General features: G+C 39.5%; 1 protein-coding gene across 1 annotated transcript; it reads left to right on the top strand.

Annotated features, from left to right (window-relative positions):
* The first annotated feature begins 3137 nt into the window (after positions 1 to 3137).
* On the top strand, positions 3138 to 17735 carry dclk3 (doublecortin-like kinase 3). The gene is made up of 5 exons (XM_043689372.1): positions 3138 to 3282; positions 6151 to 7952; positions 13056 to 13188; positions 16530 to 16697; positions 17409 to 17735. Exons 1-5 carry the CDS (start codon positions 3138 to 3140, stop codon positions 17624 to 17626), a joined length of 2466 nt encoding a protein of 821 aa, XP_043545307.1. The 3' UTR covers positions 17627 to 17735.
* The last annotated feature ends 1042 nt before the right edge of the window (positions 17736 to 18777 follow it).

An 18777-nucleotide genomic window follows, 5' to 3' on the forward strand; every position in this document is an offset into this window, starting at 1 on the left:
GATAGGGCAGACAATTGAGAAAGGATACAACAGGATATAGACGGATTGGTGATTTGGGCAAAGATATGGCAGGTGGAGTTTATTCCAGACAAATGTGAGGAGATGCATTTTAAAAGATCAAATTTAGTGTGAATTATACTGTAACTAGCAGATCCCTTAGGAACATTGATATATAGAGGGATCTGGGCATGCAGGTCCACAGTTCCCTATAAAAGTGGTAACACAGGTGACCAAGATGATTAAGAAGGCATATGGTATGCTTGCCTTCATCAGCCGGGGCTTGGAGTACAAGAGTTAGCAAACTATGTTACAACGATATAAAATCCTCATTAGGCTGCATTTGGAGTATTGTGCACAGTTTTAGTTGGCAAACTACCAGAAGGACATGGAAGCTTTGGAGAGAGTGCAGAAAAGGTTCATTAGGATGTTGCCTGGTCTCAAGGGCATTGGCTATGAGGAAAGGTTAAAAAGAACCGTATTTTCATTGGAAATACGGTGGCTGACAGGAGACTTGATAGAGGTCTACAAAATTATGGTTATATGAGTGGGGAGTAAGAAGAGAGATCTGGACCAAATAAAAGCAGAAGATTTGATTTTTAGTTTAGTTTGGGCATGATGATTGGAATAGGGTTGTAAGGCCGAAGGGCTTCCTCCTATGCTGTACTTCTCTTCTGTTCATTCTATTTTCGTTCTGACATTATCCCACCTAGATCAATTTCATTAACTTGTAATGGAAAACCAAGTGATGGGTGATCTAGAAGACTAAGGATATGAAGCACAGTCACCATGACATGTTACTGAGTTGGGAGGACAAGGATTCTTCAGGGAATAATCAGTCGTCATAGTGTCTCAAAGTCGTCAGTCTAACTTCATGCAGTTTTACTGACAGGTTTAATATCAACAACTGTCGAAGAAATAAACTATTGAACATTTTCAAAGTCAAACTGTGTATTTTACAGGACTAAAAGAGGTGGCCATGTAATTAATGGATGTGTTGGCTGTCATCCTTTAAAGTTTTGTGAATTCTGTAACAGTCCTGGCCAACCAGAGATAGGAAGACATAACCCAACTATTTGAAACAGGGAGTAATAAAGAAATTTGGGAATTACAGGCTGTAGTAAAGAAAATGCTTGAGTCACCTATAAAGGATATGCTAGTAGGCACTAATAAAATACCAGTGGGATTAGATAAAGTCAACATGGATTTATAAAAGGGAAAGGCATATCTAATAGAGTTTTTTGAGATCTAACTAGTAAAATAGGGCCTGCATTTTTTTAAGAGTCTCACGCAATGAGATGATCTTATTGAAACCTACAGAATATTTAAAGGGATAGAGTAGATGTGGATAAAATGTTTCTCCTGGTTGGAGAATTCTGTACCATTGGGGCACAATTAAAAATAAGGGTAATGCCATTTAGGACTACAATGATTTTTTTCAATTCAGGTTTATGATCTTTGGAATTCTCAACCCAAGTACTGAAGAAGCTCAGTCTTTGAGTATATTTTAAGTAGACATTAATATTTGATTACCAATGCTGTAATGGGTTATTAGGATAGTGTGGGTAATGGGCAATGAGTGTTCAGTCAGCCATGATCATATTAAGTAGTGGGGCAAACTCCATGGGCTAAATGGCCTACTCCTGATAAGGGGGAACCAGTGGATGTGTTGTATTTGGACTTTCAGAAAGCTTTTGATAAAGTCCCACTAATGGGATTATTGTTCAAATTCGAGCACAAGTACCTGTTAGAGGGCCCCTTTTAAAAAGTGGTTTGGACTGATAAGCTCATAATCCTTCAGTGGATCTTCGAGTCACCAGCTAAACATAGATTCTGAAGATCATAAGATATAGAGGAAGAATTAGGCCATTCAGCTCACAAAGTCTGCACAATCACTCGATCCAGGTGGATGAACAAGGACCTGCAGGAACTGTGGGCAGTATCTTACATGATTATTGTTAGCAGAGTATATAGAAAATGCTAGTATTTTCTGTTCCACCTGTCTTCCTGGATCACACCTTGGGTGGCTTGTGTCCTATTAACTGAGCTCCTGTGGAGATCAAGCTAATGGAGAAAGCTCATGCCAAATATGTAGCTAAGGTTCCACGCATCTCAGGCTAAAAACAAGCACAGACTTAATATCTACCCCAATGTATGAACTAGCTATGCAGTGTCATACTCAATAGTTGTTATACGTGGCAAGTCAATTTCATGCATTTTGCCTTCTACAGCAGCAGAATTATCAGTTTGGAAAGTCTATTCATTTTGTGTGTTTTTTTGGAAGAAATGTTGAGGAACAGTAAAAATGTAACCTATATAATTGGAGTATATTCAGTGGAAACAAGCAAAACACTGCTGGAAATGTGAAATTAAATCAGAAAATGCTGGAAAGTACTCAGTATGTCTGGCAGCATCTGTGGAAAGAACAGGTCTGAGTTAAATCAAGTAACAGATCTTACAGGTTTTACCTGTTTTTTTTCTCTCTCCGCAGATGCTGGTAGACCTGCTGATTATTCTTAGCATCTTCTATTCTTCTTGTCATTGAAATAGAGATCCGACCTAAAAGAATAATGACGCTGGCTTCTTAGTTTCAGTGCTCTTTGATGTAATCAAAGAGAAGACTGCCTTTCATTTCCTTCTCTGATTGATATGGAGAACTCCTTCTTTCTCCAGTGGCAGAATATGTTATGCTTTTCAATAGTTATCATCATTATAATTCATATTGTTTCAGCATGTAGGGTACTATTGAGTAAACTGATGATACTTTAACTTTTGTCTGTGCTCGCTCGATGTGGAGTGTGGGTATAACTTGGCCTAGAAATTGACACTTGGACATTCACGTCTGGTACACCATGCAATTAAATCGTGGCCGAATTGATCCTTTACCCAATACTTGAACACCTAAAAATCTACGTCTTGTAAATTCCTCCATAGCATTGGTGCTGATTCAGTTTACCTGTCCAATATGTGGACTGAAGTCACGCCATGATTACTACATTCTCTTGCTTCATGAAACTTTAATTTTCTGACTTACACCATGCCCTACACTACCACTCCCAGCCCACTGGCAGGCAGACTCAGCAATAGTACCTTCACAGTAGTATACAGTTAAAAGAGATTTACCCTGGGAATCTTGAAAAATGACTCCGGACTCCACGGGTCTCATGACATTAGATCAAAATCGGCTGCTGATTACTACCTACCAACCAAACCTTCCATTCCCCCTACCTGAACCATCAATGGATGAATCGGTATTTTTCCATGTTGAACACCACTTGGAGGATGGCAAGGACACAGAGTGTACTCTGGGAGATTTCAATGTCCGTCAACAGAATTATACTCCAATGCAATCTATAACCTCATGGTCTATTATGACCATCAAGTGTGGTTCAATAAAGAGTGTGGGAGGGCATGCCAGAATCCGCACCAGCATAGCTTTAAAATAAGGTGTTAACCAGGAGAATCTACAATTTAGGATTATTTGTGTGCCAAACAGCATATGCAGCAAGTGGTCGACAAAGTTAAGTGATTCCAAAAGCAATATATCAGTTTAAAACTCTGCAGTCCTGCTACATCCAGCCATGAATGGTGGAGGACAAATGTACAACTCACTGTCAGAGGACCCTCCACAAATACTCTCATTTTCAAATGATGGGAGGCCCCACCCAATTCAGCGCAACAAAAAATAAGGCTGATACATGTGCAGTAATCTCCAGCCAGAAGTACTAAGTGGTTGATCCATCCTGGCTTCCTCTGGAAGTCTCAGCAACACAGATGCCAGATTTTGGTCAGTTGGATTCACTCCACATATCGAGAAATAGCTAAAGACACTGGATACTGTAAAAGGAATGGGGCCTGACAACATTCTGAGAATTTGCCATACCCCACACCAAACTATTCCTGTACAGCTACAACACTGCATTTACTTAACAATGTGGAAGATTGCCGAAGTGGATGCTGTACTCCCAAAGCAGGACAAATCCAACCTAGCCAATTATTGGCCCATCAGTAGTAAAGTGATGGAAGGTGGCATCAAAGGTGCCTTCAAGCAGCACCTACTCAGCAGTAATCTGCTCTTGCCACCCTGTTTGGGTTGCCCAAGGACCATAGCTTCTCACCTAATTACAGCCTTGGTTGAAACATGAATAAAAGAGGTGAACTTCAGAGGGGAGGTGTGAACAACTGCCTTGGACATCAAGGCTGCATTTGACCTAATGTGCAATTAAGGAGCCCAAGCAAAACTGGAGCCAGTGGGAATCAAGGAGATGTCTGTTGATATCTAGTACATAGGAAGACAGTTTTGATTGTCAGAGGGTGGTCATCTCAGTTCCAGCATATCTCTGTAGAAGTTCCTCAGGGTTGTGTCCTTGGCCCAACTATCTTCAACTGTTTCATTAATGGCCTTCCCTCCGTTATATGGTCAGAAGTGGGAATGTTCACTGTGCAATCATCAATGTTCAGCACTATTCATGACTCCTCATACTGAAGAATTCCAAATGCAACAAGACCAGGATAAAATTCAGGGTTAGACTGAGGAGCAGCATGTAATACTTACAGAAGTGCCAGACAATGACCATTTCCATCAACTGACTGTCTAACTATTGACCCTTGACCTTCAATAGCTTTGAAAATGTGTTGCTAGAAAAGTGCAGCAGGTCAGGCAGCATCCAAGGAGCAGGAGAATCGATGTTTCGGGCATGAGCCCTTCTTCAGAAATGAGGAAAGTGTGCCAAGCAATGGTAGAAACCAATGATGACTACCATCAAGAAGGACAAGGGCAGCAAATACATGGGAACCCCCACAACCTGCAAGATCCCCTCCAAGGCGCTGATTATCCTAACTTGGATTTCAAATGCATCACCATTTCTTCAGTGTCACTGGGCCAGAATCCTGGAATTCCCTCTCTAACAACATTTCAACATCAAAAAGACAGCAGGAATTCAAGGAACTAACACAGCACCACCATCTAACGGGCAACTATAGCTGGGCCAATATTTATAGCAGAAAATGTGTTGCTGGAAAAGCGCAGCAGGTCAGGCAGCATCCAAGGAACAGGAGAATCGAAGAAGGGCTTATGCCCGAAACGTCGATTCTCCTGATCCTTGGATGCTGCCTGACCTGCTGCGCTTTTCCAGCCACACACTTTCAGCTCTGATCTCCAGCATCTGCAGCCCTCACTTTCTCCTCCAATATTTATAGTAGCCCAGGGAACCCAGACCCCATGAGTGAATAAGCAGAAGTCAATTCTGGTGTTTGATTGTAGTGAGATAATGCTATGCACAGAAATGCATGCATTTTAATAGACTCCTTAAAAACTTCCCACATGTTACACTCGTTCCCTTGCAGTCAGATGAAACAACTGCTGGTACACAGGAACCATTTTTATTGAAAGACCAGGTACTTAAGGCCTGCACCTCTGTTATTTTCATAAACGTTAGGACCTATGCAGTAAATTACTGGCCGCCTTCAGGATTTACACCTGCTTAATTCTGCTCTGTGTGACATGTTGAGTGTAGACTGATAGATCTCACTATTTATGCTACACTGTGCCAATTTCAGTGCTGCTTCCTTGGTAGCTATTGTTGTGAATATTTAATTCATGGTTTTTGGAGTTTTAGAATATCATTTTTAGCTTTAGGAATTAAAGTTTAAATTGTATAATATTGGGAAATACAATTAAATTGAGTTTGGATTCAATTGCAATTAAACCTTTGAGGCAATGTTGACTTTACAGGTTAATGGAAATAAAGGCAAGATCATAAAGTAGCAGTGGAGAAACTAATTGTTGCAAAATTTCTGACCAGTTTGAGAGGCTTAATCATAATTTAAGATTAAGAATTGCTTCTTAACACGTGATGTACAATGTATCACAGTGAGTGTTGTCTCCAGACCCTCAGTGGTTCATTTATGAATTGCATTTGATGACAGATAGATCAATGAGAACTCTTTTTTTCAAAAAACAACCAACATCTAAGCTCTCTCCTATTTAGATCCTTAGCATAGTGCAAAGGAATAATTCAGTCTTACATAAGTCACTTGCATATTGTGCACTCATGCTGGATAATGTTGATCATTGGAGCTTTTCTGGTTTTAATTTTTGAAAAAAGCTGGTGTAACTAGGAAGACTAAACTATTAAATCTTCTGTTTTGCAGAGAAACAAGCCTTGTTTGATGACCTAAGCAGTGAGCTTCAGGAAGATAACTTGCAGGCAATATATCCACCCATAGGACGGGGTACTTTTGGACAGTCATTGCCTGGTGCCACGAATCGCAATACACTCCTTCACAAAAGGGGCTGCTGTCATGCTATCCACTCTGACACCATTCCTGCAAAACCGAGGATCATGACAATAATAAAAGCAAGTGGGCAATCACATAAGAAGGTGACCATTCTTTTGAACAGATACTGCACGCAGACATTTGAGCAACTCATAAGTGATATCGCAGAAGCTATGAGACATCTCCATGGCAAAGGTGAATGTGTGAAGAAGCTGTACAATTTGAAAGGGAAAGAAGTGAGAAGTATTTCAGATTTTTACAGAGGAGATGATGTGTTTATTGCTGCTGGCAGAGAGCAGATAACTATGAGTGATATAAAGAAAGTATTAAGAGAACTCTATCCCAAGAATCCATATGCCTGGAGCTTGATCCAGCGACACTGGTGTCATTCTGAGAAACCTCCCTACAGACGCAGTGAGATGAGATTCAAAAATGCTGAAGTTGCTCAATCCGAAAAACAAATTGCCAAAAAGATGGAAGAAGTCCGAACCAGAGTGGGACAACAAGAAAGAGAGAGAGCTCGGAAATGGGAACAGGAGAGATGGGCAAGAGAGTACAGAGAGCTGGATGAGATAGCAAGACAGCAGAAGAATGATGGAAACTTTGACAGGGACAAAGAAGAAATGGATAAATACCAAATCAACAAAAAGGAGAAGAAGCATAAAAGCAAGGAGAAGAGTAGAGGAACAGAAAAGGATATAGAGACATATGAAAGAGGAGGTAAAAGAGTGGAAGAAATGAAGATATTGCAGGTGGGAAGAACTGAATGGGAAGAAGATGGAATTGAAGCCAATAGTAAACAAAAAATGTCTTATGAGTTTAAGGAAATGGAAAGGAGAGAGGTAGCAAGAAACAGGAATAAATGGAAAGAAGATAAATGTGACAATGAAGGAGAACAGCCAATGAAGAATATAAGGTGGGAACAGAAGAGCATTAAAGCAGAAGGAGAAACAGATAAATGGGATAAAGTGAAGCCTGAAAGACAACAAGGGCAAAAGGAGGATCACCAATGGAGAACGGAAGATAAATCGCATGCTCTAAGAGATGAAAACTGTAAAATGTCAAAGCAAGAAGATAGAAAAAAATGCTGTTGTGGTCAGGAAACTTCAAGGGATGAGGAAGAACAAACATGGAATGATGAAGAAGTGGAAAAAGCTCAAAACCAACCTGTAAAAACAATCAGAATGGAACAGCCCTTAATCAAAGACCATAGCATTCATTCTAGAGAAACACAATTACTGATGTCAAGACCACAGCAATCACAACCTCGAAGAGAAATTGAGCATTATTATGAAATTGGTAGAACTATTGGAGACGGTAACTTTGCTTTAGTAAAAGAATGTCGGCTTAGGAATACAGAATATGAATATGCAGTGAAAATCATTGACAAATCTAAGTTAAAAGGAAAAGAGGTCATGATTGAAAATGAAATTGCAATTGTAAGGAGCCTTTCTCACCCTCATATTGTGAGGTTCATTGAAGAGTTTGAGACAGAGGGTGAAATATACCTTATTATGGAATACATTCATGGAGGAGACCTATTTGATGCAATTACAGATAGTGTTAAGTTTACAGAAAGCAATGCTGCCCTTATGATGGACAACCTTTGTGATGCATTAGCATACATCCACAGAAAGAACATTGTGCATCGTGATTTGAAACCAGAAAATCTTCTTGTAAGTACTGACAAGTTGTTTTTACACTACAGAGTGTACCTATTCTTAATATTGCATTCTTCCTCATTTATCCATCACTCATGGATTCACAGTGTTAAATCCACTATTTGCTTCACCCCAATATTAATGGTTGTGTCCTAAGCAGTTTAATTCTTAGAATCTTTATCCACTTTACCTCTGTCCTCCTTGGGATTTCACTTAGAGGTTGGTTACTTGCCCTGATAACTTAGGTGACTTGGTTTATTTTATCTGAGAGTTCGTTGGGATGTTGAAGGAACTATATATGTCATACTTTATGCTTTAGAGAAAATCGTGCTTTTGCCCACATTGTATTTTGAATATCATTATAATATTAACAATAGCTATTTTTATTCTTTAAATATAATTCATTATGTTATCTAACTTCAACTTACCTTTTCTACTTATTGATTGTAGATATCTTGGAAATTTAGCAAAGAAGTCTAATGTCTATGCATGATTTAGAAAGCACCCACCTGGTCATGTAATAAACAAGGAGCAAAGTTATATGAGGTTTCATAATGTGTCAGAAAATTTTCAGATTCTGAATTAAAAAGCTCACCCTTTTGAAATTTTGGAGTAAATTTTGATGTTGAGCTTATGTCAGGAGTGTATATTGGAAGCTCAAACATAGATCCAATGTGTCCTCTGTATACATTCCTATCTATTGAAATTAATGCTTGATGAATATGAGGCTAAAGAATGGGGACCAGTAAGATTTACAATTTATTTCAAAAGTGATGAACACAATGCAAATATGTGAGCCATGAATTAGTAAATGCTTTGTAAAAGTTGTCCTTCTGGCTTGAATGAATCTTTGGTTTAGTATGTAATGTGAGTTAACAGTTTTATTCGATATGTTTGAAATGTTTCATTATTGATATAAAATTTACTTTTAAGATGCTATTACACGTAAAAGGCTTCTACTTTAATTCTTCTATTCATTGGACTGATGGTTGTTAGTGGAATATAGGTTTTCTCATTCATGAACTGTTAATGCACCTCCTTCTGCCCCAGAAACTGGATTAGCATTTTTTTAAATTCATTCATAGAATGTGGACGTCCCTAGCTGGCCAGTATTTTTAACTAGGAGAAAGTGAGGACTGCAGATGCTGGAGATTAGAGTCGAGAGTGTGGTGATGGAAATGCACAGCAGGTCAGCCAGCATCCGAGGAGCAGGACAGTCAACGTTTCGGGCATTCCTGATGAAGGGATTTTGCCTGAAATGTCAACTGGCCAGTATTTTTGCCTATCTCTAGTTGCCCTTAATCATTTTCTTTGAGTTTAGTTTCCAATCATGTACATTTTCTGAGGGCACTAAATGAGTGGTCATTGAATTCGAATCATTGTTGGAATTCTTAAGAGCCAAAGGAGAATAATTTTAAGTTTAAATGAAAGAAAAAGCTGTTGTTGAGCAACCAATCCAATATGCTTGAATTTACACAATTTCCATTTGTTAATATTTTAAAAGAATTCATTTTCCAGTAGGTGAGAGTCTGGTTTCTCCAATCCACAGAGGAAGCAGCAGGGGAACCTAGCTTTGATATTTGACATTCATTACTTTCAACACAAATATGACATTCTTTCTTAAACACAACTTGCACACAAAGATTCTTTGTGGATCACTAGAACAGATGAGTGGCTCTACCTTGACAAAGAACAATCTATGACAACTCTGATTAGAAACTTTGATACTAGGCTAGAATACAGTCGCCATACTCATGGAAAACAGCTCTCCGAATGAAAGCAGTGTGCCATCTTAACCACTTGAAGGTCTCTGGCCCAGTAAAGCTCTCATGACCTGTCCATCTGTCAGTGGACCTGCTAAAAATAGATTTGCAGAAGAAAAGCTCCATAAAGACTACAGCAGTCATTTTGGATTCAATTTGTAGGTCTATAAAAAAAGTCAAAAGCTTCTCGGGTAATGATGATTGAAATTTTATTCTTGGCTGCATATTGAGGACCTTCCAATGAATCTGCTAATTGTTTATATAAGAAACATCAGTGGATAATATAAGATGGTTAGAAGAAAAGATAGAAAACCCTCAAGTTATGCGATTTATGGTCCTAAAAGATCAATCAGATCTTCACAGCACTATTAATTACTTGGACAGGATATTTGTTATGATTTGGAGTTGCCGGATGTTTGTTAATTGCCTCTTCAAAATTCCTTTGAAGTCTGCAGCAGACCAGGGGATCAGTTGTCTATATTCAGGCCCTGTACTGGTGGAAAATTGATAAAACTACAGATTAGTCAGCAGCTGTCATGAGGTGAGAACTCACATGCACAATCTTGATTCCATTGTTGGCTTTCCCACTTGGCTTGTGGTTTGGCAGATTTTCTCCAAAGAAAGGCAGCATGTTTCTCACTATCACAGACCCCTGATCGCTCAGCAAGATTCCAATCTTAACGCCAAATGGCAAGTTGCCATGTGTGCATCCAGGCCAGAAACCACCTCCGGTCATTTGAGGAGACCCCAGAGGTGGTAGCTGAAATTCAAACAGCCTACAAGTTTGTATGAGAGGAAAGGATGTAACACTATGTGAGGCAATGAAGACCAATTACCTCCATCAACTTAGAATCACACAACACCAGGTTATAGTCCAACGGGTTTAATTAGAAGCACACTAGCTTTTGGAGCGACGCTCCTTCATCAGGTGATAGTGGAGGGCTCGATTGTAACAGAATTTATAGCAAAAATTTACAGTGTGATGTAACTGAAATTATACATTGAAAATTTGATTGTCTGTTAAGCCTTTCATTTGTTAGAATACAGTGATAGTTTCACTTCTTTCATGTGTAAATCACAAAACCTTTATTTGAAAGTTGCATTCTCGGGTTAACTGTTAACAATGGTGATAGCTAGACAATATGTTGAAGGCTTAACTATTATGGGTGGCACGGTGGCACAGTGGTTAGCACTGCTGCCTCATAGCGCCAGAGACCCAGGTTCAATTCCCGCCTCTCCCCGTGTCTGCGTGGGTTTCCTCCGGGTGTTCCGGTTTCCTCCCACAATGCAAAGATGTGCAGGGTCAGGTGAATTGGCCATACTAAATTGCCCGTAGTGTTAGGTAAGGGGTAAATGTAGGGATATGGGTGGTTTTCGCTTCGGCGGGTCGGTGTGGACTTGTTGGGCCGAAGGGCCTGTTTCCACACTGTAATGTAATCTAATCATAACCTGGTGTTTTGTGATTTTTAACATTGTACACCCCAGTCCAACACCGGCACCTCCAAATCATGACTAGTTGGAGAGATAATGGAGTGAAATGTTTTTCACTAGTCCAGTTTTAGATTTTATGTAATTGGAGTTCTTGTGTCAGTCACATGATTGCTTGCAGTTATGCCACTTAATTAGGCTATCGTAGGAGTATCTATCTAATACCTGTGTAATTCATTGACCATTATCTCATCTTGATTCTGTGATCTTGGTCACATTTCCTGAAGGTCATTTCTATAAAGCTCGGGAAATAGTGGTGGAGCAGTAATGTTGCTGGCCTAGTATTGCAGAAGTACAGGCCAATGTTGTGGGGATGAAGGTTTAAATCCTATCACAGCACTTTGTGAAATTCCAATTCAATTAATAAAATCTGGAAATGAAAGCTAGTTTCATGACTGGTGACGATGAAACTATGATCAATTGTCATTAAACCTTAAATGGTTCACTAGGGAAGGTGACATCTCATCCTTATTCTGCTCTGGGTAATTCCAGACCCCCAGCAACATGACCGACTCTTGTGTATCCCTTGAAATTATATAGCAAAGCATTCAGTATAAGGGCTATTAGGGATGTGCAACAAATGCTGGTCCTGTCAGTGATGCTCACTTCCCTTGGAAAGGTACAATAAAAGTCCATCTTTCCCTATGGGAATGTTTCCAAATTGTGTTAGAAGTCATTCCATGACTAAAACTGATACACATACACTGGCTGAAAATAACTTCCCATATTTCAGCTAATATTTGGTGGCATGGCGGCTCAGTGGTGAGCACTGCTGCCTCGCAGCACCAGGGACCTGGGTTCAATTCCAGTCTTGGGCAACTGTCTGTGTGGAGTTTGCACGTTCTGTTCGTGTCTGAGTGGGTTTCCTTTGGGTTCTCTGGTTTTCTCCCATAATCCAAAGATGTGCAGGTTAGGTGAATTGGCCATGTTAAATTGCCCTTGGTGTTCAGGGATGTGTAGGTTAGGTGCATTAGTCATGGTTAAATGTAGAGTAATAGGTGGGGAATGGGTCTGGATGGGTTACTCTTTGGAGGATTAGTGCGGACTTGTTGGGCCAAATGGCCTGTTTCCACAGTGAATCTGCTTTGAAATGGCTGTGCCATAGCTGCATGTTTCTCTCCTTATTTCACTCTTGGAGTTTTAACTTGACAGCATTCCCCAAGGGTTGGTTGATGATAAAGTTTACATTCCCAGTGAGGCATTGACTTCCAGCAATTGGATGAAGTAAATAAATTCACTAGAGGAGCTGGCAAAAACATGATGGCCAAATGAAGCCCTTCATTTTTTCATGTATGTAATTATTTGTATTGTGATATGATTCTGAGAGGTCACAGCAGAAACAGTACACCTAGATTCCTGTTCCTGTTATGTAAAATTTTGCTAGTCTGTAAAATTTAAATTCATCAGGTTACATTGAAATTTGTAGTGAATTGTGAAAAACATTGCTCAGAGACTAGTTTAGTGCATTGGACCTTTCACGTGTAGGCTGAAGTTCACATCCATCCAGCTTAGGCAGGTGTAATAAAAATCTTCACTTGTAGCTTTAAAAGCTGTATGTGAAGTGCGGTTAGATAGCCCCAAGCCCACTCCTAATGGGAATAGCCGCAACATAACAGTGCCCATAATGTTCCTACGAAAATCAATAATCCATCTTGTGTTGCCCAGGATAGCTGTGTCAGAAATCTCACTCAGACAACAGTTGTGACATGTTAATACTATGTGGAGGGGTTTATACACTGTATCTAGGTACACTCCTTGATAAGCATCTACTTCCTAACACCAACAAACTTTGCATTGAACAATATGTTTTCTGTGGTCATGAACTATTTCATTCTAATTCTTCTAAGTGTTTGACTTCCAACTGTAGGTTCAACATAAAGCTGATGGAAGCCCAGTATTAAAACTAGCTGACTTTGGCCTCGCTTTGAAAGTGACCAGCCCCATATTTACTGTGTGTGGGACACCAACATATGTGGCTCCTGAAATCCTGTCTGAGAAAGGTATTAAAGACGATAGGAAAATATATCCTAATAGTAGGAATTAAATATTATAAACTTGTTTATTGGTGTTAGCCATTGGGTTTGTTGGTGTTAGCCATTGTTCCTATCATTGCACATGAGTGTTGCAAGACATTTATTTGCTGTGCAGCATATTTTGTTATTCCTTGATAATGCTTCTTCTGTTGTCTGCTTTGTATTTGCTTTTAGTCCTGCACCTAATGTACCGTTCTCCATTATCCGTCAATCTCTTTCATGCAACAAAAAGCTTTCATCGCTTTTTGAAGTACCATCATGTGCCACTTAAATGGAGACCTTGGGTGCTGAAGGCAGACTATACCTTTCAATAAATGTACAGGCTCTGGAATGACCAAAGGTTATTCGATTTACAAAACCAATTCTTTCAGCCCACTGTGTAAAATGGAGTTGAATGTGGATGTTTGACTTCCTATTTAATGATTTTTGGAGAGAATGTTTTATAACTAGTCATTGCTCAGATCTTCTGTACTGAAGCACTGCAAGAGCCATTGTGGCAAACTTCATCATGTAGACACTGGCCTGCTGCGGGTGGAGGGTTTTGTGAGAATACAGACACGGTTTGTGGACAAAGTGATTTTTTTTCTGTCAACTCATTTATACAAAAGTACTGATTCGTACTCCTGCAGACTTTTCTTCCTTGAAAGAATTTCATTAGGCTTAAATATGGATTGATTTTTGACCCTACCAAGCACATAAATAGTTATAATGTAATGGGTAACTTAGCCTTCAGTGACCCACTTAGGGTCACATAAATAGTTATAATGTAATGGGTAACTTAGCCTTCAGTGACCCACCTAGGGTCGCTGTTGCCAATTTTTATTAACTCTTCGGAAAAGGTAGGAAAGCTGCCAGCCAAAGTATGTCGAGCCTTTTTCTAAAATATGCAAATTGGAGCCCAATGATGTAGCAGTTTTAACTCTAATCTGAGTAGAGAATTGCAAGAATTTTGCTGCCAGATGCAGACTATTTAGAAGAATATTAGGTTCTGCCAGGACCAACTGGCTCCAGACTTCACTACAGCTTTTATTCACACATAGACAAAAATAAATTCAAAGAGGTAAGGGTGACTGGCTTTGACATCAAGGCAGAATTTGACCCTGTGGCATCAAGGTGTAACATTGAAATTAATGGGAGTCATGAAGACAACTCAACACTGGCTAGCGGCCTACAAAGCACAAAAGATGATGGTGTGGTTTTTGGAGGTCAATGATCTCTGCTCCATCGTGTTGCTCAGGATTTCCTCAGGGTATTCATCTGGACCCAAAAATTTTCAACTGAACTTCCCTCATCATAAGAACAGAAGTAGGAATGTTTATTACTGGATGTTCTGCCCCATTGCCCATAAATAATAGATCTGCCTGCGGTCATATGTAACAAGATCAGGATCATATTTAGGTTTGAGTAACATTCACTCCATACAAGTGCCAGAGAATAATTCAACAAAAGAGGATCTAACTATTGCCCAATGACATGCAATGGAATTACTATCTCTAAGTCCCCCATAATCAAATCTTCAAGGTCATAACTGACCACAAATTTAACTGCACCAGCATTATAAATATGGTGGCTACAAAACCAAGTCAGAAGCTTAAAATTCTATAACGCCCCATCCTAACTCCCCAATAAATGCCCATCACATACAACAGAAAAACTATTGCCATAACATAACTATTTAAGCATCATAGACTAGATACTGTGTTCCCCCTGTTATTGGTTACTTGTAATGGACTTCATTAAAATGCACAGTTGTATTTAGTGCACTCTGTTGCATTATTCTTGACATTTAAGTTCAAATCACAAGTTTCCCAAATGTTAACAATTTGTTTTGCTACTGACATGAGAAGAAATGTGTTTGACCCCAGTTTAGGAGAATCAACAACCGAAAATTGGGTAATTTATTTCTTTGTGACAGAGTAGATTTTCATGTTATTATATTCCCACTGACTGGTGTCACTTAGCATCAACTATAAAGAGAATAAATTGGGGGTCAGCAAGCTTAAGATGTTTCTATACTGAAGCTGTTGGAGAAAATACTTGCAAATGAAAAATACCTCTCGAGAACCTGCATCCAGACTGGGAATCTTATGTTGCACCATGTAGTAATTTTCTAGATTTTAACACATCAGGAGTGCTCCTTGGTAATGTTGAACTTCCAATATCTCACCAATTCTCCTGCCATCCCCTGAAATGATTCAGAATTATGTAGAAGTTCCCATACAAAACTGCAATGACCAGCCAGTGCAAATTGGTGTTAATTCCCTAGACAAGTGGTATTCCATTATTCACATGTGTGTCCTAGTCACATTTCCCTGAATTTCCCTTCCCACATTGACTGTACCCTGATTTAACTTGCTTCAGCATATGCAGTGCTTATGTGTAGGAATGTAGGAACAGGAGTTGGCCATCCAACCCCATCCTGCTGAATTAAATTCAATTAGACCATAGCTGAGTCCCTCAACTTCATTTGATCAGTATCCCTTGATGCCTATAATCTATAGTCTTGAAAGTTTCAATTGATCCAGCAGCCGCAGTATTTTGGGAGAGAATTCTAGGCTTCCAGTACACACAGTGTGCAATAGTCCTTTCTGATTCCACTGCCAAATTGCTTAATTTCAGCTCTAATTTTATACTATGTTTTTCTGGATTCCTTCAGCAGAGGGAATATTTTTTATGCATCAAGAGTATCAAACCTCTCTACTTTTAAAGATCTCAATTAGAATTACCCTCAACATTTTAAATTTCAGGGAAACCAGTCAACTTTATGCAAACTAGCTGTATGATTTAACACTTTAAATGCTGTTCTGGTGAATCTATGCTGTACCTCCTCTAAAGTCAGACTAGGCTGTCTGAGGTGCTGTGCACAGACCAAACACATTACTGCAGCCGAGATGTGACTAAGGCTCTGTACAATGGAAGTGTTCCTACTTCCACTTCGTAATTTATTATTTTTGATTAATAGCATTTTATACTGTGCATTAATGTTTAGTGAAATGTTGACCCTTCAACAAAATAGGCATTTAACCATTTATTTACCCCTGTGCTACATACAGCTTTATTCAGGCTATAATTTTATGTTACTAATGTCATTTTGGGGCAGTAAGTTAAATTTGCCTTCTTCATATTTAATTACTGAGTCTCTACTATTCCAATGTATAAAAGAGTAACTCTTCCACTCAACCTACTCCTCCTTTTGTAACACTAAGTTCAATAGAACACTGTATTGACCTTCAACTACAGTTAGTATCTGTGTACCTACTGAAGCAAGTCCATACTGTCTTTAACATTTGGTTACATTCTTTTCATAGGTTATGGGTTTGAAGTGGATATGTGGGCCACTGGTGTAATCCTGTATATCCTGCTGTGTGGCTTTCCTCCATTTCGTAGTCTGGAGCGAGACCAAGAGGAGTTATTTGAAATGATCCAACTTGGAGAATATGAATTCCTCTCTCCGTATTGGGACAGTATTTCTGATGGTGAGATTCATTTTATGCTGTGACTCGTCAGTTAAATTAGATAGGTAGTGAATTTGGGGGATTTTATGGGGCATACAAGAAGGGGAAATGTGACATTGAGATAACTTAATGAGATGGGAACTGGAATTTTGCTTTCTGATAGCTGGTTCACATTTAGAGATTAACTGCAGTGATATGTTTATGATGGGTTGAGCCTCTCGCTTTCCTGTGCTGGTTTCTTTCTTTTAATACATTTGCAATGAAGACTCATTAAATCTTTATGTAATTATGCCCTACTTTCCTGATCAAGTCAATCGTGCACAAGAATCTAATGGCACCTAGTACATGTTCATCTCAAGGTGTCATCCACCAGTTGGCTTTCTGCAAATATGTTAGCAGTTTTCCTTGTGTAACTCTATGGCATAAGGGAAGGGAACAGGAAATTGGCAGCTTGCATGGAGATCCAGAACCAGCAGAGTTCAGTCAATGGTGGAGGACTGCAGAGGTCCTGACACATGCACAGTTGACATAATTGCCTGGGGTGTTTAAATTTTCAGTGGGGTGATTTGCATTATTATCATGCAGTCCAGGTAGGCGTCTGTCCACTTCAGGATCCTGCAACTGGAAAAGTTACTTTCCAAAACTGTCTCCTTGTTACTTTTGTCTCTGTGCCAGTGCTTCAGTCATCAGTGGCATGATTTAGATGATTGTTTCGTGCTCTGCTTTGATCAGGTGCTAAGGATCTTGTGAGCAAGCTGCTGGTGGTGAATCCCAGAAATCGATACACTGCACAGCAGGTCCTCAAGCATGCTTGGATCTGGTCAGCAGCCAAGCGGAACACCCACAATTTACAGCGGGAAGTAAGTATGAACATCGGGCAACATTTCAGGCGCTGTCGTCGACAGGAGATTCTGAACTCTGCAACACAGAGGCCCAGTCTGAGATGCTGACTCTGAAATGTCCCAGCTTCGAGCAAAAACAAAATAAGTCTACTGGCAGCTGATTTTCCAACATGAATGAATAAATATATTCGGAGTAGTGGTATGGTGGCACAGAGGTTAGCACTGCTGCCTCACAGCGCCAGAGACCCAGGTTCAATTCCTGTCTCAAGTCAACTGTCTGTGTGGAGTTTGCACATTCTCCCATGTCTGCGTGGGTTTCCTCCGGGTACTCCGGTTTATTCTCACAGTCCAAAAATGTGCAGCTTAGGTGAATTGGCCATGCTAAATTGCCTGTACTGTTAGGTGAAGAGGGGAATGGGTCTGGGTGGGTTGCTCTTTGGAGGGTTGGTGTGCACTTGTTGGGCCAAAGGGTCTGTTTCCACACTGTAAGTAATCTAATAAATAAATTATACATTAAAAAAAATGAAAACTATTTTTTGTTAGGATTGTTACAATGCTGAAATTTTAGATTTTATTTGTAACTAACATTGCTAATAGCAAATGGAAGGAAGATCTCAAGGCTGTTCCCTGGACATTTTCAGTCAATCTGAGACAGACATGAGGTGAAACAGGTGTCTCCCCTCATTTCCAAATGTGTAGCATTGATGACGTAAAACAGCTATGACCACCTGTGGGATTTTAACAATATTGAAACTAGGAAAATGCAGTTATCTGTTATTTCAGGGACAGGTTGAACCGAAGGGTCTGTTTCCATGCTGTACATCTCTATGACTCTATATAGAAATGATGGATAAAAGCTGACTGGCTATTCCATCAAATCTAACCACATGACTGTCAATGCTCCTGATCCACAAATACCTGTATCATGCATCAGGAAAATTAGTACACTTTTTTAAAAATCCCTTCTCCAATTCAGGCTGAAAATAAATCATTGCAAGAATTCTGCTGTATATGGAAAAAAATTCCAGAACATTACATGAAACATATAGCCAGTTGTGCACACACACAAAAATACAAACCAATCAGCCACCTTTTTTTAATCAGTGATATTAGTCTTAGTCAGGAATTCACCCAGTTGACAACTGAAATTGAGGACTGCTTGGTAGTATTCAGAGTACTGGTCCTCACGAAGACCCAAGGATAAGATACAGTATTTGTTATTAACAGGTAAGAGGCAATTGAAATCTCGATATTATAAT

Source organism: Chiloscyllium plagiosum, chromosome 4 (genome assembly GCF_004010195.1).
Source record: "Chiloscyllium plagiosum isolate BGI_BamShark_2017 chromosome 4, ASM401019v2, whole genome shotgun sequence".
Lineage (NCBI taxonomy): Eukaryota > Metazoa > Chordata > Chondrichthyes > Orectolobiformes > Hemiscylliidae > Chiloscyllium > Chiloscyllium plagiosum.